At 59.3% G+C, this 22,840-nt stretch overlaps 1 protein-coding gene across 1 annotated transcript in view; it reads right to left on the reverse strand.

The window, feature by feature from the left end:
• The window catches only part of ABLIM2 (actin binding LIM protein family member 2), a gene marked incomplete at both ends in the record, with an annotated part of 96,784 nt that extends 74,209 nt beyond the window's left edge, over window positions 1-22,575 (reverse strand). Inside the window, 7 exons of the mRNA XM_080697287.1 lie at window positions 673-799; window positions 6,707-6,822; window positions 13,158-13,341; window positions 21,009-21,152; window positions 21,669-21,753; window positions 21,823-21,956; window positions 22,530-22,575. Coding sequence (XP_080553413.1) covers window positions 673-799; window positions 6,707-6,822; window positions 13,158-13,341; window positions 21,009-21,152; window positions 21,669-21,753; window positions 21,823-21,956; window positions 22,530-22,575 — 836 coding nt within the window. The remainder of the gene's footprint in view (window positions 1-672; window positions 800-6,706; window positions 6,823-13,157; window positions 13,342-21,008; window positions 21,153-21,668; window positions 21,754-21,822; window positions 21,957-22,529) is intronic.
• Window positions 22,576-22,840: the final 265 nt, after the last annotated feature.

Genomic DNA, 22,840 nt, shown 5'->3' on the forward strand with positions numbered 1-22,840 from the left:
CCAATCACTTGCTGTGAGGCTTCTGCTCCCTTTGGAGCCTGGAGAGCAAGATGGTACCTCAAGAGCTGCAGAGGCCCTGACCCCAGGAGCTGCCTCTACACTGCAAGCTTCCCCTGAGCTCGGCCCTGCTGTGTGTGGCCCCTGCCTCCGTGCCCTGGTCCTCTAGGGTTAAAACACACCTTGGCTCCTGGCCACGGGCTGTCCTCCATCCCCTCAAGACCACAGCCCCCAGAAGGATCCCCGCAGTCTGATGGAATCACACGCTGCCCCCTACCCAGCCCCCCTGCTTGGCCTCGCATGTGGGCAACACGGTGCCAGCTTGTGGGTATCCCAAAGATCCTACTCCGCAGAACACAGGGCGTGAGGCCACAGGGCCCTGGCCCTGACCACCAGGTCGCTGCGTCTGGCACCCACAGTCAGGGCTTTGTGATTGGCGGAGACTCAGAGGGCCCCTTGGGGAAGCCAGGCCTGGCCTGGAGAGGGAAGGTGCAGGCCGCCTCCGTACCCAGCAGCAGGTCCACAGTAGCTGCACAGGAACTGGAAACACCAGGGAGAGGGCGCCCCGCTGCCCCGCCACCCCACAGGGAACCGCGGCTCACCGGGCCGCTCTGCAGCCCCACCGCCCTGCCCCGCCGCCCACAGGGCACCGCGGCTCACCGGCCGCCCACCTACTTGCTGATGTACTCCGCGTTCAGGAGCTTCCCACAGGTCTTGCACTTAAAACAGCCCAAATGCCAGTGCTTGTCCAAAGCCACCAGGGCCTGGCCATTCTTGATGTCAGAGCCACAGCCCCCACAACCTGGCAGGAAAAGAACAGAACACACATGTCCCCTGGCGGCCTGCTCACTGACCCAGCAACATGGTGGGTGGCACTTCAGGTGACCTGGGGAACGTGGCCCCAGCCCCTGAGTCAGGCCCAATGAGGGGGATGGAGGGACGGCCACGCTGGCCTGCTGGAAGGACCCTCCTATGTGGCGGCCCTGGGAGAATGCCAAAAACTCATGGCGGGGTTCACTCCTGCATGTATGAGCACCGCCTTTGTGCAGCCCGCCTGGGAGCTGAGGGACCAAGACGAAGGGGCGGCGGCCCTGCCTTCCAAAGGCAGACGTGTTCAGACGGGGTGAATGGGGCGTCCAGGTGCAGGTGCTCTGACAGCACTGAGTGGTCCCTCTGCCCCCTCTGTTGAACCCATCCACGATGCAAGGAACCCAGCAGGTGACAGGTGCGGCACTGAAGACGCCTGCGCCCGCCAGCACCCGCTCCCCTGCTTGCTCTGAGCTCTCGCCTGCTGGACCGGCCCACACGGCTCAGCTCCAGCTGTGGCTGCCTGAGGCCCTGGCTAGGACACTGCCCTGCGCCCTCTAATCCCAGGGGCGAGGCGCAGCACAGCTGGCTCTACAGCTGGCCTTAGGCTCCCCTCCTCCAACACCCGGCCACTCAGTCCTGACCCTCTCCTAACCTTCCCCAGGGTGACCGCGGTTCTCTACCCGGTGGCCAACAGCTGCTCTGGGGCCACGGCGGCCTCCCCAGCACCCCTCTCTCAGCTGTGCCACCTGGGGGCCTCCGGACCTTGGCCCTGCTCTGAGCCAGCTGCTCAGGGCCCCTCCACCCAGTACGCTGCCACCCTGGCTCCGCAGCCACCCTCACTCACCGCCACTCACTGGAGATGAGTGGGAGCCCTCACGGGGAGAGGGGGGGGAGCAGGGGGCAGCAGCACCGCCTGCATGGGTGCCCAGGGTGAGCGTGCAGCAGAGGGGGGCTGTCAGTGCACACATGTCCGTGTGTACACACACGTGTCCTGCCTGCACACATGTGGCTTGTGTGCACATGCGTGTTCCTGTATGCATACATGCATCTTCATGTGCAAGGGTGTCCGTGTGTGATGTGCATGGCTGTGTGTTAGTGCAGTGGGCCCTCTGTCTGCATCCACAGGGGTCTGCTGGCTCCAGGACCCCCACGGGTACCAAAACCTGAGGATGCGCAGGCCGCAGCTGTGAAGTGGCGGAGTACCTGCAGGCAGTCTCCACGTGTTCTGTGCTCAGCCACCTGCAGCTCTCCTGTAACCCCTGCCATGGCTGCTATGGGAACGGCTCCTACGCTGTGCCGCCTAGGAAGCGCCGGTATGAAGAAAAGCCCGTTCACGTTCAGCACGGATGCAACTTATCTCCAAATAGTTTGCATCTGAATTTGGTTGAATCCACAGAGGCAGAGGCCCACTGTAACGTGTCTGTGTGTGCGTGCCTGCCTGCACCTATTTCTATGTGCACCAGTGTGTGTGTGCAGACACATGCCCATGTGAGTCTAGGCATGTCTAGGGGGCATCTGATGGTGTGCGTGCACGCGGCATGTCTCTGAGTGTCTGCAGGTGAATCCTTCTGAGCATGCCGTGAGTGGGTGGGGCACGTGTGAGGCTGTGGCTGTGTTGGGGTGCAAAGAGAACAGGCCCTGGGTCCTGTGATGAGCAAGCCAGGCCCACCCCCCTTCCAGTGACAGAGGGCTGCTCAGCCAGCAGGGAAGCAGGGACCCCGCTTGGCCAATTTTACTCTGCCCAGTGTAGAAATGGGGCTGGCGGTCCTGGGCGCAAGTCCCAGCCACCCACTCCTGGCTGACACTGGTAAGTCGCCATCCTCCTGGAGCCCCGAGTCCCCATGGGTGGGGTGATCACACAAGGGCTCTGCCCTGACGGGGCCATGGGCACACCCGGCCCAGCATCGTGCCTGAACAGCAAGCCCAGGGAAGAGGGCTGCAAAGACCACAGGGCCGGCATGCGGTCGGGCTCATAACGCTGCTCTGCACAGGTTTAATCATGCCACTTGGAAGAGACCTGAGCCATTTTTAGGAATAAAAAATGAACACCCACAAGAACGTTGGTCGAACTCTGGGTTTCCTAAGTTATCACACTGTTTGGATTCGTATGCCACTCTAGAAAATAGGGAAGACAAACTTGAGTTCCAAGATCCGGGGGTCCTGGGGAGGGCTCAGGACACTGGACGGCAGCACAGGCTGGGCCCAAGGACCCCAGGCGCGGGAACGGAGGGGTGGATGGAGCAGCAGGAGCCCCGGAGGTCCAGGAGCTGCACCTCCTCTTCCCCAGCGTAGCCCGAGCGAACGCCCTGGCTGCAGCCCTGCAGCCGCCTCCCAGCACCGTCTCTCTTCAGCGAGTGATTCGGGCAGATTTTGTGGACTCCTGGTCAGTAGCCAAGTGATTTGTTCCTGGGGGACATCTGACAAGATCCAGAAGACCCTTTTAACTTCCTCTACTGGGGCGGGGATTCCAGGCACCTAGCAGCTAAGGGCTGCGAAGCTGGCGGACTTCCTGCAGTGTCCAGGGCCAAGTGTCCACTGGCCCAAGCGTCCACCAAGCTGAGCCAGAGGCCTCCACTCTGAGCTGCGGTGGGCATCTGTGTAGCCGGGCAAATTGATTTGCACTCCACAGAGACAGCGGGGAGGACCAGAGGCAGGCAGCCTGGGGTAGAGGTCAGAGAAGCGGCCCCTGGGGTCGGGCTGCCCGCCTCCAACCCAGCTCAGTGGCCACAGCAAGTCGGGGACACATTTTATGGGACAATAATTGTACCAGCCCCTTAAAGAGCTAACGCGGTCCCTGGTGCAAAGGGCGCGTTTGATGAATGAATACAAGTTCGTGTGTTTGATACACAGCCGGCGGGCCTTACTCTGCTCTGATTACCACACTCGGGTGACGGGGACCTCACACCCACCCCTCTCTGTTCTGACCACTCCAGGCAGAAGCACCCCAAACTGTGAGTAGTGAACAGGAGACAGGAGGGGGTGTGGGAGGGAAGGTTGTCATGGAAACCGCAGCCACAGCGCTGAGCATGGTAGTGCTCCAAGCCATGCTGTGGTGGCTCTGCCAAGGATGGATGGTCACGTGTGGTGGACACTGCTCCCCAAACCAGCAGCAGGGTGCTGTGAGGGCGTCACTGGCCTGCAGGGCCATCCGACACTGGCTGTCCACCTGACTGTGCCCTGGACTGGACCCGCCATCCGCAGCCATGGGAGGGGCTGCTTCCTTGAACTGACCTTTGCAAACAGGGAGGCTGACGCCTCTGAGATTCAGCAACCACCAAGAAGCAGAGAAAGACCTGGGCTGAACCCTGGTAGGAGCTATGCTGAGAGAGAGGCGCCGGGCAGCCCTGGAGAGACGGGATACTCGAGTCCAGCCTGCCACACCCGGTCCTCACCAGGCCGCTATGGGGCACGCGGGGCCTGGGGAGGAGTGGGCAGCAGGCCTCTGGGGCCTGTACCCTATTTGACTTCCCAGGAGGAATGTGCCCCACTTCCCAGGCCACTGGGCAGCAGATGGGGCTGGGCTCCAGGCCCTGCACTCGGCCTGCCGAGCTGTGAAGTTTTGCCACAGCCTGGGGGCCAGAGGCCCACCTCTGGAGAGCAGAGGCCCCTGCACCCCGTCCTGGGCTGGATTCCAGCTCGGCGCAGGCCTCTCCCAGCCCCTCCATCTTGGCTCCGTATCACACCCGCCTGCCAGGCTGGGCAGCCCTGGAGGTGAGGCTACAGAGTGGGGGGCAAAACCAAGAGCAGGCTACTCCCCGCCCTGCCCTGTGCCAGCTGCCTCTTCCCCGCCCCCACACTGCCCCTCGGGACCAGTGCCCACACCCCGCTGGCCCGTTCCTAAGGCCCCGAGAGGATCCAGCTTCCAGATCACACAGGTTTAAGGGGGCCCACAGGCAGCTGGGCTCAGGCCACCCCACGATGGCCTCAGAGAGGCTGCCCTGTGACCAGGGCAAAGGGTCAGTGCTGGGGAGCCAGGGAGTGGCCTGACAGGAACAGGGACCGTGCACAGGACACCAGGAGGAAGCTCAGCCATGTGGACACCACAGGCCTCAGCGTGCCCCTTTCCAGGAAGACAGCACAGCACCGCTTGGAGCGCTTCCCTGTTGCTAAGCAACAGGTTCAGGGCCCCTGGATTCTAGCTCACCCCCTCCCCGGATACCAGCCCCTCCGCTTTGCAGGGGTCAGCCCACGAGGCAGTCACCTGGCTTGCCTCTCCTGGAGAAGGACTGCACGCCAGCTCCCTGCCATACCTGCAGGCACGTCTTCCTGGCATTTAGGATGTCCTCGGGACTCCCTCACTACACAGCCATCTGTTGCTCCTGGCCGTGGCTTTGGAGGAACCCCGGTATCTGGTTCATCTCCCGTTGTTCCTGCCCCTCCCCGCACCCGCACGGGTCTGGAGGGCCCCCGGCATGCCCCAGGCTTCCAGTCTCAGCTCTGCCCAGCACTATGGCTTGATACTGAACACAGCCCCCGAGGTGATAGGGGTTAGAGGTGGGGGCTTGGCACTCATGAGTGGGACCAGCGTGGGATAACGGGTTCAGGGTCAGAGGGAGCTCTCTGGCCCTTCGCCTTCACCTCACGGGGACACAGCAAGGTGCAGCCCCCACCAGATGCCAGGCTGGGAGATTTTTCTCCTGGATTTCTACCCTCCAGACTGAAAATGAATTTCTCTTCTGTCTAAACTACCCAGTCTTGGGTATTTTGTTACAGCAGCAGATGAGGCATGATACCTACTCCTGAAGTTCTACCTGTGTCTCAGCTGTCACCGCGGAGGCCGCCCCTCTCCCCCAAGGCCTCTGGCCACCGCAGGGTGAGCCCATCTGCCCTGGGACTTAGAGCCTCAGCCCCAACCTCCGCCCACCTCTCCTGGCTGGATCATCCCCATCTGCACCAGGCTCGGGCAGGTCACCCCTGTAGAGGAGCCCAGAACCCTTTCTGGCAAGCTCCTGGAAGAAAGAAGTCAGGGGGCCCTTCACAGGACAACGGGGCCCCGGGCTGCGGCTCATGCAGAGCAGGTCCTAGACACAGCAAGGGTTCTAAGCTCAGGGTTCGCACCATGGACTGAGAGAGGGGGCAAGTTTTATTATTAGACCATCTGGGAGACCAGGGGAGCCTTTGAAAACAGAAATTTGATATTTTACAAGAAATTTACACATGGAAAGGGTGGAACCTTTCTGCTAAGGATGTTTAAAAAAAAATCTCAAAAAGAAAAAAAAACACACACCCATGAGTTCAGGTAGTTGTTCTGTGGCCTGGCATACTGCCCTTTTCTCTTTGGCTGCTAGGAAGCCCTGGGCAAACTGTTCAAGGGGATCCTCTCCTTTTAAAATGTTGCTTCAGCGCTTCTGACTACTATTTTGTATTCAATTACAATAGCGCCACTGTGAGCTAATGATTAAAATGTCCTCCCCAGGCCTCGCCAGGAGAAAGGCCTGAACAGAGGACCACCCTGGCAACCCCCCAGGGACCAAGTGCTCGCCGCCTGGTGCCGGTGCGGCCTGCCAGGCCCAGCTGGCCCTGTTCACCCAGGGAAATGAAGAGCAACCCTGAAGCAGCGAGGCGGGGTCCTCTGTCTACCGGAGCCCAGAGTTCAGGCCCCCTGCAGCCCCGGAGTGACCTATGGCTGGAACCAGTAGGGAGGCCGAAGGCCTCTGTGTGTGGAGGCTGAAGGGGGATGCCCAGAAGGAGGCAGGACGGCTTCCTGGAGGAGCTAGAGCGGGTCACGCAGGAGCGCAAGAGCAGAGATGCCGGGGCCAGCGGCACTAACCCCTGGACTTATGTTTCTTGGGCCTGCCCCCCAATGCCGGACACAGGGACTTGCAGCTGGGCCCCAGGGTATCCATCCCATCCCCGAGCATGGCAGAGGCCGCCCTCCACACGCCCAGCGCCCACTTACTCCGGAGGCCCTGGGGCAGGTGCGCACCGCCGCTCCCCGACGCGGGCACGGAGCACTTCTGACACATGCAGTCCTTCCCGTTGAAGGTCACGCGGTCCCCAGGCGGAAAGGGCAGCCTGCAACAAGACAGCTCGTCACCCGCCGTGACGGGGGCCGCCCGGGAGGGAGCACTACACTGGAGCACCACACCGAGCCGGCACCACGGGGCTCGGCACCCACACGCTCCTGGTCCCTGTTGCACCGTCTCCGGTGGCCATCACGCTTGAGCCCAGGTGAGGACACTTGTGGGGAGCCTTGTTAGTGGCCAGCTTGGAGGTCACCTCGGTCCGGCTGGGGAGGAGCACAAAATGCCCACCCAAATGGAGATTTCTGCACACAGACAAAACCCAAGGACCATGGGAGACTGAGAAGCAGGGACCCTGGCAGCTTCCTTATTGCCCAGAATTCTACCCTTTCCTTCCCTGGCTGCCCTGATGTGTTTTCCCGACTCACCCACGACTGCTTTGCTCTCTCCTGTGATTATGATGTTGTAGTTAAAACTTTCAATAAAAAGCCGGGCGTGGTGGCGCACGCTTGTAATCCCAGCATTCGGAAGGCTGAGACAGGAGGATCGCGGTTCGCGGACAGCCTCAGCTACTTAGTGAGGCCCTTTGCAACACAGTGAGACCCTGTTTCAAAATAAAGAATAAAGAATAGGGCAGGGGGTGTAGCTCGGAGGTAGAATGCCCCCAGGTTCCATCCCCAGTACCAAAAAAAAAAAAAAACAACTCTCAATAAAATCCCTGCTGATGGAAGGACGGAGAGCTCCCTCTCCTCGCAGCCCCTCCGCCGTCTTGCTTCTCTAATAATAATCATTTTCTGTAAAGTAGTTCTGCCTCCGTTGTCCCTCGTGCCGGTCCTCCGCGGTCCTCATCAGTCAACATCAGCTCCACACACTGGGGGCACTTGGCTGCCTTGACCACCGGCCTCCTGTCCAGCCAGGACGGCAGTGTTGACCAGTCCCTGAGCACCTGCTGTGGCGGGTGCCGGGTACTGTGAGCAGCGCCTCACACACACTGTGTGTAGTAACGTTAGGCCTCTGTCCAGTGTGGTAACCGCTGCATTTTATAGGTGAGAAAATTTAAGTTCAGAAAAGGCAGTCAACTTTCCCAAAGAAACACAGCTGATACCTGTCAGAACCACATGTCTGGCTCCAAAGTTCCATGATCTTCCTACCTGGGTCTCTGAGAGGGAAGATTAAAGGAAAGCATGCCCCGAGGCTGGGCCTGGTGGCACACACCTGTAATCTCAGTACTTGGGAGGCTGATACAAGGGGATGCCATATTAGAGGCCAGCCTCAACAATTTAACTAGGCTGGGCTGTCAGCAACCTCGTGAGACTGTTTCAAAAATAAAACATAAAATGGGCTGTGGGTGTAGCTCAGAGGTAGAATGCCCCTGGGTTCAGTCCCCAGTAATACATACACACACACACACACACACACACACACACACACACATACACACACATGCACACAAAAGGGGGAAGGAGGAGGGGGGAAGATAGGAGGAGAGAAGGAGGAAGAGGAAGAGGAGGAGGAGAGGGAGGAGTGGGGGAGGAGGAAGAAGAGGGGAGGAGAGGAGAGGGGAAGGAGGGGGAGGAGGGGGAGTGGAGGAGGAGGAGGAGGACTGGGCCTGTGTGCACAGCAGTTGTCCGATTCCCTCTCCCCAGGGCCTCTGCTTCCTAGTCCCGCTACCTTTGCTCCAGCCATCTGCTGATTTTTAAACTTCTGGATACAGCTGGCATCCCACTGGGCTGTAATTTGTGTTGCCCCGATGACCAATGCTGTAGGTAAGTGTTATGTATCTGCTGGCCATTCATACATATATTCTCTTGTGCAGCTCAGGCCAACTCTTGCCCGGTTTAGGACTCGGCCATCGACGCTCTCTCCGCACCGTGCAGCTGGCCCTCGCCAGGGCTGGGCTCTTGGCTTCGCGCGGAGCCCTCAGAGCTGTCCCTCACTGTGCTCTGGCCTGGTAGAGGTCGCTGACCTGGCTTCCCGGCAGCCTGCACACTTCCAAGCGTCACAGGCGGCAGCGTGGCAGCGCCCAGCGTCCCGTCCAGGGAGCCTCCATGCTGTCTCGGTGCATCGGTGCGGGTTCATCCGCGTGCTACGCAGCGTACGGCGCAGCGAGGGCCGGTGTGTTCGCTGCGACCGCCGCCAGGACATTTCCAGCACCCCCAGGGCAGCCTGGGCGCCTTCCTCAACCTTGCCTCCGTTTCTGAAAGGTTGTTTTTCAGCTCGTTTGCTAGATTTCTTTTTCTTTCACTCTCTAAAGATGCCCTAATGTTTTCCAGCACGCATAGCTTTGGATGGGGAGTCTGTCGTCATCCCTTTGTGCCTCTGAAGACAACAGGTGTGTGTGTGAGTGTGCGTGTGTGAGCGTGCATGGGTGAGTGTGCATGTGTGAGTGCGTGTGTGTGTGCATGTGTGTGCACGTGTGCATGTGTGTATGCATGTGTGAGCATGCATGTGTGAGTGCGTTGTGCACGTGTACATGTGTGAGCATGCATGTGTGAGCATGCGCGTGTGAGTGCGTGTGTGCACGTGTGAGTGTGTGTGAGCGTGTGCATGCACGTGTGCGTGTGTGAGTGTGTGTGTGTATGTGTGCATTTCTCCTGTTGCCTTTAAGGTTTATTTTTAGCATGAGTTATGAGCAACTAGATCATGGTGGCCATGCTGGTTTTCCTTGGGTCTGTTGCGCACTTGGGGTTCATTGTGACTCTCGGCACCTGGGTTTGTAGTTTTCATCAAACTTGTACATTTTTCACCCATCATTTCTTTTCTTTTTTTTTCAGGGAGGGCACTGGGGAGGGAACCCGGGGCATTCTACCTCCGAGCTATACTCCCAGCCCTATTTTTTTATTCTTTATTTTGAAACAGGGTCTCACTAAGTTATGGAGGGCCTCACTCAGTAGCTGAGGCTGGCTTTGAACCTGCGATCCTCCCGTCTCAGCCTCCCGAGTACTGGGATTACAAGCGTGCCCACCACGCCCGGCTTCCACCCATTATTTCTGCAAGTACATTCTGGTCTCCCCTACCCACACAGGGAGACAGACAGACTGACTGACAGACGGATGGATGGACGAATGGATGAACGGATATATGGACAGCTAATCAGGCAGGGAGGGAGACAGCTTGATCTCCTCTGGGATACCCGATCTACTGCTGATCCCTCCCAGGGGATTTTCTGTTTCAGACCCTGTATTTTCCACTTCTAAATATCCCATTGCTTGCACTTTATACCTTCCACAATCCTCTTAGTTATATTTCAAAGAGCTATTTTAAAGCTGTCACCTGGTAACTTCCCCGCCGCAGTCATGTCTGGGTCTGTTCTGTCCACTGGTGTCTCTCCTGGTCTGGGTCACGTTTTCTAGGACCGGCATGTGCCGCACACTGTCTGATGGTGCTGGGTGCCGCCCTTCCTTACCCTCCTATAAAGGGTGCTGGCCTTGGCTGGCGTGGCGATGCACGCCCATAATCCTAGTACTTGGGAGGCTGGGACAAAAGGAATACAGGTTTGAGGCCAGCCTCAGCAACTTAGAGAGACACTCGGCAATGTAAGAGGCCCCATTTGAAAGTAAAATAGGACTGGGGTGCGCCTTGGAGGTAGAGCACCTTGCTCTGGCAGGCAGCTGCTTCCGTGCACCTCGGCGCTGTCCGAGACCCGTCGGCTCTCATCAGGGTGCGTGTGCTGTGGCCCTCACTCCAGGGCTCTTACTCCCATTAACAAGGCCTGCCCGGGGGCCTTGCTGTGTGTCCTAGGTGTCCACAGAGACCCTTAAATGCCCCCCTGGGGATTATGTAGAGCACAGCAGCCTGGCCATCTGCCCCACTCCGTGCCCTCGTCCCTGGGTCCACGTATCTCTGTATTTGGTCCACGGCCGGAAGGCAGCTGCGTAGACCTCTGGGCTGCTAGATTCTCGCTCTGCCTACACACCCCATCACCTCTTTCTTGATGCGGGAGGACACCTGCTCTGCCTGGACGCTGCCCATGCCAGATGCCAGCTCTTCGGGAGCCTCCAGGCCAGAGCCGGTGGTCCAGGTACTCTCCTGCCGCCTGTGCTTCTGTGTCTGAAAACAGCAACCCGTGCGTTTTGTCCAGTCTTTTAGCTGTTTACGCCGGGTGGACACGTCCAGTCCCTGTTATGCCGACATGACCAGTACTTTCTGCTGTTATTTTTAAATAGTGGATTACCCAGAAGTGATTGTCCAGACCAATCGTGATTACATCAACTCTCATCTCTAAGTGACATACACAGAAATCAAGGCTGGGACGACCCCGGAGAGGCCCGACCCCGCCGTGCTGCAGCAACACAGCGGCTCTTTCATCAAGAGGCTCTGGCCATCCCTGCTTCCTCTCCTCCCATCCTCTGACAAAAGGTTCCGTTCCCAGCGTGGGTACATGCTGTAACCACAGACAACTGCTTTGGAAACATGGAAAAGTCCCCTGAAAACTGGGTGTGGCTGGGCAGGCAGAAGAGAGCAGAGAATAAGCCGGCTCTGTTTTCCCACTCTTTGTTTTCTAGAAATGGAACATTCCCCCAGGAGGGACACTCTGGGGTCCGCACAGGGAGGAGGGGGAGGGCCGGGGCAGGCCACCTGCAGGCCAGGCAGAGGCCAAGCGGGCGCCCTCAGCGCCAGGCCAGGATCCAGCTCTCTGTGGGACTCACACTTGCCCTGTGCCAGGCACCCGGGGCCAGGGAGGAATCAGACCCAGCCCCACCCTCCTGGGCCCCGTGAATCAGCCATAGCCGCGGGGCTAGAGCAGGGCATGGCTGTGGGACCCAGGAGAGCGCTGGGCAGGATGCAGCCAGCTGTGGGTAGAGACCGGGAGGGTGCGCCTGGGCTGGGAGAGGCGCTGTGCATGTGCTCCCACCACGTCACACACCGGATGCTGCCGAGCCTGTGAGGGCTCTGGGTCCAGTACACACGGTGATGGACGGGTGGGCAGATGGATGGATGGATGGATGAATGGATGGATGGATGGATCGGTGTTAGGTGGACGAGCAGATGGATAAATGGGTGGGTGGATGCATGGTAGATGGATAGATAACTGGTTGCATGAGTAGTGAGTTGATGGATGGGTGGGTGGATGGGTGGGTGTTAGCTAAGTGGATGGAAGGATGGATGGAGGGATGAATAGATGATGGACAGACGGATAAATGGATAGGCGGATGTGTGGGTGGGTGTTAAATGGGTAGGTGGATAGGTGAATTAATGAATGATGGGTGGGTGGTTGAATGGATAGGTGGATGGGTGGGCAGATGGATGGGTAAAGGGTGGATGAACGGATGAATGGGTGGGTAAGTGGATGGGTGTGTGGGTGTGAGATGGGTGGGTGGAGGATGGATAAATGAAAGGATGGTGGATGGATGGGTAAATGGGTGATGGGTAGGTGGATGAGTTGGTAGGTAGGTGGATGGGAAGGTGGGTATAAGATGGGTGGGTGGATGGGTAGGGGGGTAGGTGATAGGTGGGTAGATGGACGAATGAATGGATGATGGTGGATGGATGGGTGGGTGGATGGATAGATGGATGGGTGGGTGGGTGGACAGTTTGGTCACTGGATGGGTGGGTGTGTTCGATGGGTGTTATATGGGTGCATGAATGGATGGGAGGTTGGATAGGTTGATAGGTGGGTACACGGATGAGTAGATGGATGGGTGGATGGGTAGATGGACAGACTCCGAAGCTCCTCTGAGCCAGGCTACGGGGTGTAAATGTTCTCTTGGTGCAATGGGAGCGCTGTGGCATGGAGGAGGATCGGCAGAAGGGAGGTACAGAGTGTGGAGACCCTCGCTTGATCCCAGGCAGGTGAGTTTGGGGGCCAGGTTGAGAGCAGCGCCTGGCGGCTCTGGGGACAGGGGATGTGAGAGACCTGGCAGATGCCACGTGCCTGCTGGGCAGGGCTGGGCAGGGCAGGGCGGCACCTGCAGTGTGGAGACTCAGAGGCAGAGCTGGCGATGCAGGAGAGAGGCAGGAGCGGGTGGCCAAGCAGGGGCGACGGGGTGGAGCTTTGGGCAGCTGTGTGAGAGGTGGTGAGGCTAGCATGAGACCAGCAGGGGTGGGGGGGATCCCCAGAGGCCGAGGCGGCCAGTGTAGATGATTGGCAGCTTTGGGCCTGCTGGGAGCCCATGGGGCAAGGAGGGCATGACTGAGATGCTGGGTCCTGAGCGAGGGGACGAGGGGCTCCTGTGTGTGCAGGGGAGGGGAGAGGAGAGAGGAGAAGAGGAAGCAGGGGGCTTGCAGGGGAAGTCAAGGGGACTCGGAGGAGATTCTGAGTTAAAAGGACAACAGAGGGGATGTTGCAGAGAGAGAACAGCCCAGGGCCTTTGCTGCAGGGCTGGGCGAATTGCCTGCGCTCTCCGAGCCTGGCCAGGCGGTTGGGAGCCAGAGGGCGGCACTCACCGGCAGACGGCGCACACGAAGCAGTCGGGGTGGTAGGTCCTGCCCAGCGCCGACACCACCTCGCCCTCGATGAACTGGTCGCAGCTGAAGCAGCGGGTGCCGTAGAGCCGCTGGTAGTCCTGCGTGCAGATGTACTCCCCCTGACGCACGAAGAAGCCGCCCTCGGCCAGGTCGCAGCCGCAGGCTGGGGGGTGACCACAGCCATCAGTGGGGAGTACCTGTCTCCGTGTCCCCACATCCCAAGCCCCACCCTTGGCCCATACCCAGTGGTCCCTGGTATACTGGGGCGACCAGTCCCTGCCTGGAGTGGAGTAGACTTTTCTTGCAAAAATTTCTGGAGAAAGATGCTGATCTGGGATGAGAAACGGGCTGCCCCAGGGACGAGCCTGGCCGCTCATTCACACTGGGCTGCCCCAGCTCCTCACCCCCACCAAAGATGAGGTGCCTAGAGGCCCTCCTGATGCCAGGGGGTGGATGGACACTGAGAACTGACCACAGGCCCGGAGACCAGGAAGGACAGCTGATCCACTAGGAGCTTCCATGTCTCCCTGCCCCCTACCCTCTGGGTCTCCTTGTCCTTTGCACCTTAACCCCTGACCCCACAGCCTGGCAGGCAGACCCTTGCAGGAGGGGGACCGTGAGATTCTGACTATGGCCATTTTGCCTCCAACTCTCCAAGGCCAATGTGTTGAGTCAGGGGGAAGGACTAGGAAATCTGTCAGGGTGTAATGGAGTGCTGGCCAGGGGGACAGCCTGCTGGTCCCCTCCAACCCTGAGGCCCTCCACACCTGCTCTCTGGGCCCGGCACGCTTGGGAGCCATGCACAACTGCAGAGGGAGCAGTCCACGCTCAGCCCTGGCTGGTCCCAGCCCTCGGCCTGGCCATCCCGGTCCTGACTGGCTGGCGCAGCTCAACAGCCCTCACGCCGAGGTGTGGAAAACCACACGGCCCTCGAAGTTTCCGTCACCCTTAGAGGACTGCAGAGACGCAGAACTGGTGGGTTGTGATACCGGCGTCTTGAGTCAAAATGTTATTTGTCCATTTACACATTGATATCGAGATAAGACCCCCGACATCCACCCACAAAACCCATGGCCAGCCAGGTATTAGGGTGCACACCTGTAACCCCAGTACATGGGAGGCTGACACAGGAGGGTCGAGGTTCAAGGCCAGCCTCAGCAATTTAGAGAGGCCCTCAGCAACTTAGCGAGGTTCTGCTTCAACATAAAATGATAAAATAGGGCTGGCGGTACAGCTCAGAGGTAGAACGCCTCTGGGCTCAACCTCCAGTACCACAAAAACGGAACAAACCCTTGCCAGGGCTCTCGGCAACAGGCCGGCCGTGCTGCCAGTGTGCAGCCATCCTCCCCTGAAGCGTGGCTGTCCCCTCCCGAGGCAGGGCAGGCCTCTTGGCCAGGTGTGACCTGCAGCTCAGCAGCTGGGCCCTGACAGTGGTTTGGCCCTAGTTCTGCCCGTGCAGTTCACTGTGTGTCCCTGGGCAAGTTCCTTGCCCTCTCTGGGCCTCTGCACGCTCATCAGAACAGAAGACTGCCAGGCCCAGAGCACACTGCCATGGCCCACCAGGAGGCCAGAAGCCAGTTACCGGGATGGGAACGAAGACCCTCTGCTTAATCCTGAGCACGGCCGGGACCAGGTGAACGTGGCCCGCTCGGGAGGAGCGGCCTCCACCTGCCTCAGGGGTCCCACAGCCCTCCCTGGACCACGGCGGGGCTCAGGGTCTGGCTGCCCGGAGGAGAAAGAGGTCACTGAGAGGGAACAACAAGCCCGAGCTCGGCCTGCTAAAAACAGAAAGCCCCAATTCACCAGTAATTCTAGAAATCCAGCGAGATGGCGCGGAGCTATCCGGTTACACCTTGCCATATACTGTCTTAGCAAGGACAGGCAACAGGTCGGCGGGCTGCTCGGTGCTCTTTCGGCACCGATGAGGTTCTTTATTGATTTGTTTATTTACTGTGGTCCTGGGGACTGAACCCAGGAGCATTTTACCTCTGAGCTACACTCCCAGCCCTATTTATTTTTATTTTTTTTTTTAATTTGAAGCAGGGTCTCACTGAGTTGCTGAGGCTGGCCTCGAACCTGTGATCCTCTGGTCTCAGCCTCCACATACTGGGATTACAGGCGTGTGCTACCACGCCCGGCTCTGAAGGCACTTATGAGGCAGGGTCAGGTCAGCAGGGACGGGCCAGAGGGAAGAGCTAGTCAGTTCCACCTGTTCTTAAGATCTAGGAGCTACTGCTGTCCTTTGGCCCCACAGTCTTTCTACCCCAAAGACATAGCCAGGCCGTGCGCAGACCCTCAGCCGTGGCAACCTTGCTGTCATCTTGCCAGAACGCAACAGTGAACAGATACCTGACTTCAGCTCCAGGCAGCTTAGACTTGGCTGTGTGGCCTTGGGCAAGTTACTTATGCTCTCTGAGCCTCAAAGTCCTCAATACCAACCCCAAACAACTATAAGGAAAATGTGAGGAGCCAGGCGTGGCGAGACACGCCCACAAACCCCATACTTGGGAGGCTGAGGCAGGAGGATCTCAAGTCCAAGGCCAGCCTCAGCAACCCGGTGAGCCTCTGTTTCAAAATAAGAAATAAAATGGGGCTGGGAGTGTAGCTCAGAGTAGAACACCCCTAGGTTCAATTCCAGCACCACACACACACACACACACACACACACACACACACACAGAGCCAAGGTACAAAAGGCCAATCGCCCGGTATCTGGCTGGAAGGGCCTGACCATGCAGGAGAGCTGGGGTGGTTCAGTGTGCTGTGGGCCAGGCGTTTGAAGGAATCTGAGCCAGTATCGAAGTGGACTTTGTTTGTTCAAAAAAGTGCTTAAACAAGTCATTTGAAGTGAACGAATCAGCATACAGAACTGTGTGCACAGCAGGCATTCGAGCTTCAAAAGAGACTCGTCAAGCTGGGCGCGGTGGGCACACTCGTAATCCCAGCATCCGGGAGGCTGAGACCGGAGGACCGCGGTTCCCAGCCAGCCTCAGCTACTTAGTGAGGCCTCTGCAACTCAGTGAGACCCTGTTTCAAAATAAAGAATAAAAAAATAAGACAGGGGGTGTAGCTCGGAGGTAGAATGCCTCTGAGAATTCCATCCCCAGACCCGCAAAAAAGGGGGGGATGAATAATCAGAAGGAAATGTTTGGGAGACCACCTACCAAAATACTGATATGTGATACTCCGTCCCACATACCCGTGTATTCTGGGGAGCGGGGAGGGTGTCAGTCAACACAGCACACAGGCCTGTGGGTGGGGCGTGGCCTGGGCAGCCTGCGGCCACCTACCTGGGCACGGCACAAGGTCTGTGAAGAGCAGGGCACCCAGGGCCTCTCCGCTGTGACTTCCACACCTGTGAGTGCCTCACCATGTCTAGGCTGCGTGAGGCCCAGGATGTGCACCTGTGCCTTGGGACACACGCACGAGAAGCCCCTCCTAGTGTCTCGTGAACAAACACTGCATACCCACGAGTGTGAGCGGAGGTGTCTGCACCTTGCCAGGGAGCTATGGCTGTGGCTCGTTTTAGTCCCAGATGGCTATGTCCTCGGGGTGACCTCGGTCATTATCAAGTGACACCCACAGCCCGTGGCTCCTCCTGGATGCACACCCTACCCTCCCTGTTCATTCCCTTGGCTCTTTCAAAATCCGGAACGCCATTCGGTTCTGGGACTGAAAGGATCAGAAAGCAGCGCTCTTGAGGTCACACCTCGTTACCACCAAGTTTCCAGGGCACGATCAGGGTGAGTCAGGACGGCAGCTCCCCAGCACAGAGGGCCCAGCCACCCACAGAGGGCGAGAGGACTGCTGTGTTTCCTGGGAGATGTCACATTGTCCATGAACATGGTACTTCTTTGCTTCTTTAAAGGACCTACCAATGAGCCAAGTGCCTGGCATCTATCTTACTGCCCCCAGTTTGCAGCACACAGGTAGGGGCACCCAGACTACCCAGAACCAGGCTTTGGGGCAGCATGGCTGCCGGAAGCCTTCTTCCCGCCCGGCTATGGCTCAGTGCAGCACCAGGACTCGGGGAAACCTGCCACCCACCAGGCCCTTCCCAGCATTCCCTGGGCCCAGACCTTGCAGTATGCACAGGCTCCCCCTCTCCTCCGCCCCCTTCCTTGCTCACCCACCTGTGGTCCCCAGACCTGCAGGGCCCTGCTGTGGGACCTGGAATAGCAAGTCCCTCTAGCTGGGATGCTCTCCCACATATATGTGAAGGACCACAGTCCACTCAGGTCACCTCCTCCAGGCCCACCCTGACCACCGGCATTAAATAGTGACCCCCTAAAATAGTGACCCCCGACCTCTGCCGACCCTGCCTCATCTCGCCCCTCTCCCTCCCCTTCCCATTTCATCCTCCTTCTTCTACGAGATGTAGACTCTCTCCTTGCTGTGAAACTGACCTCTACAGGGGCAAGGGAATCCTGTGCTCACAGACTTGGCCCAAGCACCACCAAAGTGTCTCACACATAGCAGGTGCTCCGTAACTAAGTAGTTGTTGAATGCACTTTACAGCTGTTAAAACTGGGTTAAGAAATGTACCCAAGGGCCACACAAACTCTGGGTAGCAGAGGTGGGATTTGAACCAAGATCTCTGGCATCAAAGCCCAAGCCTGGCACAGCCTTGGACAAGAGGATAACAATGCACGTTCTTTCATGGGTTTTCCCAGGTAAACTGAGGCACATTAGACAAGTGGTGTGGAGTCCTCCAGAGGCTGTCGCTGCCCTGGCAACCTGCCCACCCGGGGTGGAGGTAGGCTCACCCGCTTGCTCCCCTTTGCCAGGAGGATGGACGCGTGTCCCCAGTCTGGCCAGAGCCCTGGGGAAATCCACACAGAGTCTCTAGGGAAAGGAGAGGCCATCTGTCCACATCTCACCCTCTCTCTCCCTAGGCTGGCTGCTGCTCGATCAGGAGGTGATGCTGGCACTCCAGCAGTCATACTGCAACCCAGAGGAGAGACTGTGGACATCCAGGGGATAGTTGTGGGGAGGGCACAGCTGGGGGAGGGAAGCAGAGACCCAGTGTGCATCTTTGGTGGCCCTGGGCGGGGCTCCGGGCTCCACCCGCAGCTGCCGCACTTGCAGGCTGCTGGGATGCTGTGTGCGTCCAGATCTCCTCAGTCACCTCCTTGCTCCTCAGCTGCGTTTCCACAAGAGCCCGGTGAGATGTCAGCCCAAGACACCGTCCTGGCGCTGAGCAGAGGCAGCTGCTTGCAAAGCCTGCTGGGAACCTCAGCGGCACAGGGACCAGGTGGCCGGGAAGGGGCTACTTATTGCCACCACCACCCGGCAGGGGATGAGTCCCAGAATTTGATGGCATTCCTGAGGCCGGCTTACAGAAAAATCCTTTTAAATCAGATGCATACTCTCCCTCTGTCTTTGAAAATAAGCTTTTCAAAAAAGCAATCTAATGAACTGTGCTTTTCAGAAATGGAGCAAGTGTATCTTTACAGAGAGTTGAGAAAATTAAACCAGACAAATCCCCAGGAAAAAAACAAATGAAAAGGAAGAGGTGCTTGGCTGCAGCTGCGGGGTGGGGGGCGGCGTGGCCAGGACCCAGGCCGCCCTTCTCAGGAAAGCTCCCTCGAGCTGACCCTCCCTTCCTCCTGGATCCCGAGGTTGCGGGACAGTCGGGGGACAGGCGGCTAGGTGCTGTGCAGGTGACGCCAAGATCGGTTCTGCACACTCACCCCTGCGCCGCCGTGCCAGGAAACAGACCTCTAGGTGTGCTGCGGGCCAGCTGCCCACCTGTTCTTTCAAACAGCCCCCAAACCACTTTGTGGTGTCCCCATCAGTAAAGCCTGGCCCCCAGCTGCCTTTGTGGGGTCGGCGGTGGCAGGAGCCGGGGAGGACAGGCGCTGGGGAAATTCACAGGACATGTCCAGTTGTTGGGTGTGCAGGGACCTCTGAGCCCAGGATACTGACCTCGTGTTGCCCCTGACATCGCCCACCCATGGCTAGAGCCCAAGGAGCGGGCTCAGGTCAGCCTCCAGGGGAATGGGGCACTCCTGTCCTGAGTCTCCTAAGGTTTCAGAGCTGGAAAATAGGCTGGGTTGATAACGGTCCCTACATTCCCAGGGCCAGGGCATTTCTGGAGTGTCCCTTTTGGGACAAGAGTCTAAGCCTGCTTCTTCAGGGACCTGGCTCTCAACAGCGGACCCTTGGGGCCATGCCTCGGAGGGGCAGAGCCCTGTGGGTGGGCGGGGCTCCCTGAGGGTGGGGATCTTAGGGGTGGGCGTGGTCCCCTCTGGCTGGGTGGAGCCCTGTGAGTGGGCTGGTCAGGGCAGGGCCCTGTGGGTGGGCGGGGCTCCCTGTGGGTGGGGTGGAGTCCTATGGGTGGGCATGATCTCCCTCTGGTTAGGTCAGGGCCCTTTGGGTGGGCAGGGCCCTGTGGGTGGGCGTGGCCCCTCTAGTTGGGGTGGTGCCTGTGGGTGGGCGGGGCCCTGTGGGTGGGTGTGGCCCCCTCTGGTTGGTGTGGTCCTATGGGTGGGTGGGGCTCCTTGGGTGGGGCTTCCCTCTGGTGGGCGTGGTTTCTCCTGCCATTCACTTTTCTCTAAACCACTGGGAGACCTGGGCCGGGGCCAGAGAAAGGCCCAGATCACAGCTGGCCTCAGATGGCAGCGCAGCGTCCTTGCCGGCTTGAGCATGGCGGCATCTCTTCTGCTACACAGGCCTTGCTCAGGGCATGTGGGTTCCCGCTATCTTCCCAGGTGACAGCCCAATGCCACCTCCTCTGTGGGGTTCTTTCCAGAGGCTTCTAAATCTTTGCAGTGGCCCCAGCTCCCCCCACACTTGGTTTCTACCGTAGAAACCTGTGAAGCTGTGTTGCACACCATGCCTGGTGTGTTGCTCTCCCTCACCAGACGGCGAACTGTCAGAGCGACAGCGCAGGCCTCCTCCACCCTCCACCCTGCGCCCTCGCCAGCCCTGCGCCCAGGGGGCCTCCTGGGACCCTTCGTGGGGGCAGCTTGAAGTCATCGCAGGCCAGGCTGCGTCTGAGACAACCCACCGCCCATCACCTACTGCGGACACATTTCCTAGTTTTGCCCTTCATGGCTCCTAAGGTCCATCACTAATCCCTAAGAGGGCGGGGCAAGCCCCCGGTGGCCTAGAAGGACTTGGGACCTGGGGGAGCGCCTCCTGAGGGCACCAACGCTGCGGACAGGCCCGCAGAGAGCCTGCAACCCGCTCTTGGGGCTCGGGTGCCCTCCGGTGGCATGACTTGCCTGGCCCTCCCCAGGTGCCACTTCTCACGTGTTTGTAGTATTTATAGGCAACCAAACGCGGGTGCTTTTAGTCCCATTTGCATGCAGGGAACACAGGCAGGAAGGGGGCCGGAGCACGGGCAGTCTGGGGGCTTCGTGTGTGTTTTGTTTTACTTTCATCTCATATTTTTGGAATTATTTGGGTTTAGTGTGTTATTTATATTATTTTTACAACCAGAGAAAAATTGAAGTGAGCCTCGCGTGGCGCCTGTGGGTGGACGCCAGTGCCTGGCCGGCTGGGGCCCAGGGACCCAGCATTGTGAGTTTGTGTCAGCACTGATGACCATTTCCCCTCTCCGCTGCCGTGCCCAGAGGCCACTCTGCTCTGCTCACAGGATCATGGGTCTCTGATGCTGGGCAGAGTCATGGGAGGACACCCCCCGGGGACCTGGAGACTCGTGTCCAGCCCTCCCACCCTCAGATGCCCCGCCAGTGACGTTCAGAAGACCACGCTGCCGCGTGGAGACTCTGGACTCCCGGAGCCCTGACCCCAGTGTGCTTCCCAGGGACGCTCCAGGGTCCAGAGGCGCACGGCTGGGCTCGGGCACCTGGGCTGGCTCACCTTTGCAGACAAAGCACTTGATGTGGAAGTACTTGTTTTGCACGCGCAGCACCTCTCCCTTGCACACATTTCCACAGGTGTCGCACAGGATCGCCGTGCTGGGGGGCTTCTCCAGGGGGCTGTGGGCGGCCTGGGGCTGCGACACTGGGGGAAGAAAGAGATCACATTAGGGCGAGGGTCGGGCACGGGGGTGAAGCCCCAGGCCCCAGCTGCACTACTCCGAAGGGTGATGTTGGGTCAGGAGATGGCCTAGTCCTGGCTTTTGCCCGGGCCCGTGGGTGTCAGGGCCTGTGAAACGTGAGGGCTTCTGCCTGCATCAGCTCCACCCGAGAGCAGCCCTGCCCTCACCTAGGGCCAGGCTGTCGCCACCCCTCTGGCAGGGCAACCCAGCCCCTGCTGCGTCCGCCTGGCACAGCCTGGCCCTCCAGGGTCTCAGAGGCAAGGCTTCCTGCCCCCAGAGAGCCCAGTGGCCCTTCAGTAGCCTGGGTCTGGTCTTCTCTTCTGCCGGAGCCGTGGCCCAGTCCTCAGGGAGCACACCCTGCTTCCCCCGTGCCCTGGGCTACTGGGCCCTGGGGTACTGGTCCAAACATTGCTGCTCCTCCTCAAAGTCAGCCACAGCCCAGGATGTTTATGAAGGTGTGGAATCACGGGTGGACAGACCGGGACGAGGACAGCAGGGACTCATAGTGGGTACCTGGGATGGGATGCAGGACCTGCCCTGCTCGTCCACAGCGCCCTGGGATGCCTGCAGAGCCAGGCCTGCCCCTCACAGGCCCTGAGAGGCGGCAGTGGCCCCCAGGTGACAGAGCGGTACCAGGGATGCTCTCTTGGGGAGATGCATGGGTCCAAAGTGCCAGGGAGAGCTGAGGGCTTCCAGACACAGCACAGCCACACAAGGGCCGAAGGACACGTGGGAGCCATGGAAGGTGAAGTGGGGGCAGCAGCAGCCTCCCAAGAAAGGGTGTGCTCAACTGATGCTCAGTAAGTCAGTGCATCTGTAAGAGGACATGGGCCCAGCGGCTGGAGGGTCCCAGAAGCTGGGGGCTCAGAGGCGGGGCAGGGGTTCGGCGGCCAGAGGCCAAGAGGACAGAATAACACCCCCAAACCCAGGTTCTGATCTCCAGAGCCCACGCCTAGGCCGCCGAGTGGGCAAAAGAGACTTTGCAGGCATGATGACAGAGGGCTTGGAGATGGGGAGTATGCTAATTACTCACCATTACTCACCGCAGCCCTTGGGCATCAGAGAACAGAGGCCAGAGAGGTTCAGAGTCTCTGGCCCTCAAGACAGAACGGGCCATCCCAGAAAGCGTCAGAAACATGGCAACCCCTCCAGCAGGGTAGCCGCAATAGCCAGGCCAGGCTTCTGCCCACACCTGACTTCCTGGGGTGGCAGCCCCCGGCCTCAGAACTGGAAGATTGTGGCCGAGGTTGTTTTAAGCCACTCAGCTTGTGGTCACTCAGACAGAACATACGCACGGTGTCAGTCCCCTAGGCCGCAGGGCCGAGGCCCCTGCAGCTCACTGATCACCACGGGCGGCTGGTCCTCCAGGGAGAAACCCAGTGCCATTCGTAATGCTGGCTCTGCCCAGCTTCAGGCCCCGCCGGGACCCAGCCCCAAGAGGAGGGAGCTGGGGCCCTGATCCTGCCCCAGTGTGTGGTGAGGGCGAGTGCCCTCCCTCTCTGAGCTGAGTGGGCTTGCATTTCATCAGGCCGGATCCCCGTGGGGCCTACAGGTGTAGGGCAACTGCCGCCCGGCTGCAGGTGAGCCCACAGGTGAGCCGAGGGGCGTGGTGCTGGCCAGAACACGCCCGCCATGCTTGAGAACTTGGGGT

The sequence above is a fragment of the Muscardinus avellanarius genome (genome assembly GCF_963383645.1).
Source record: "Muscardinus avellanarius genome assembly, chromosome: 6".
In the NCBI taxonomy this organism is placed as follows: domain Eukaryota; kingdom Metazoa; phylum Chordata; class Mammalia; order Rodentia; family Gliridae; genus Muscardinus; species Muscardinus avellanarius.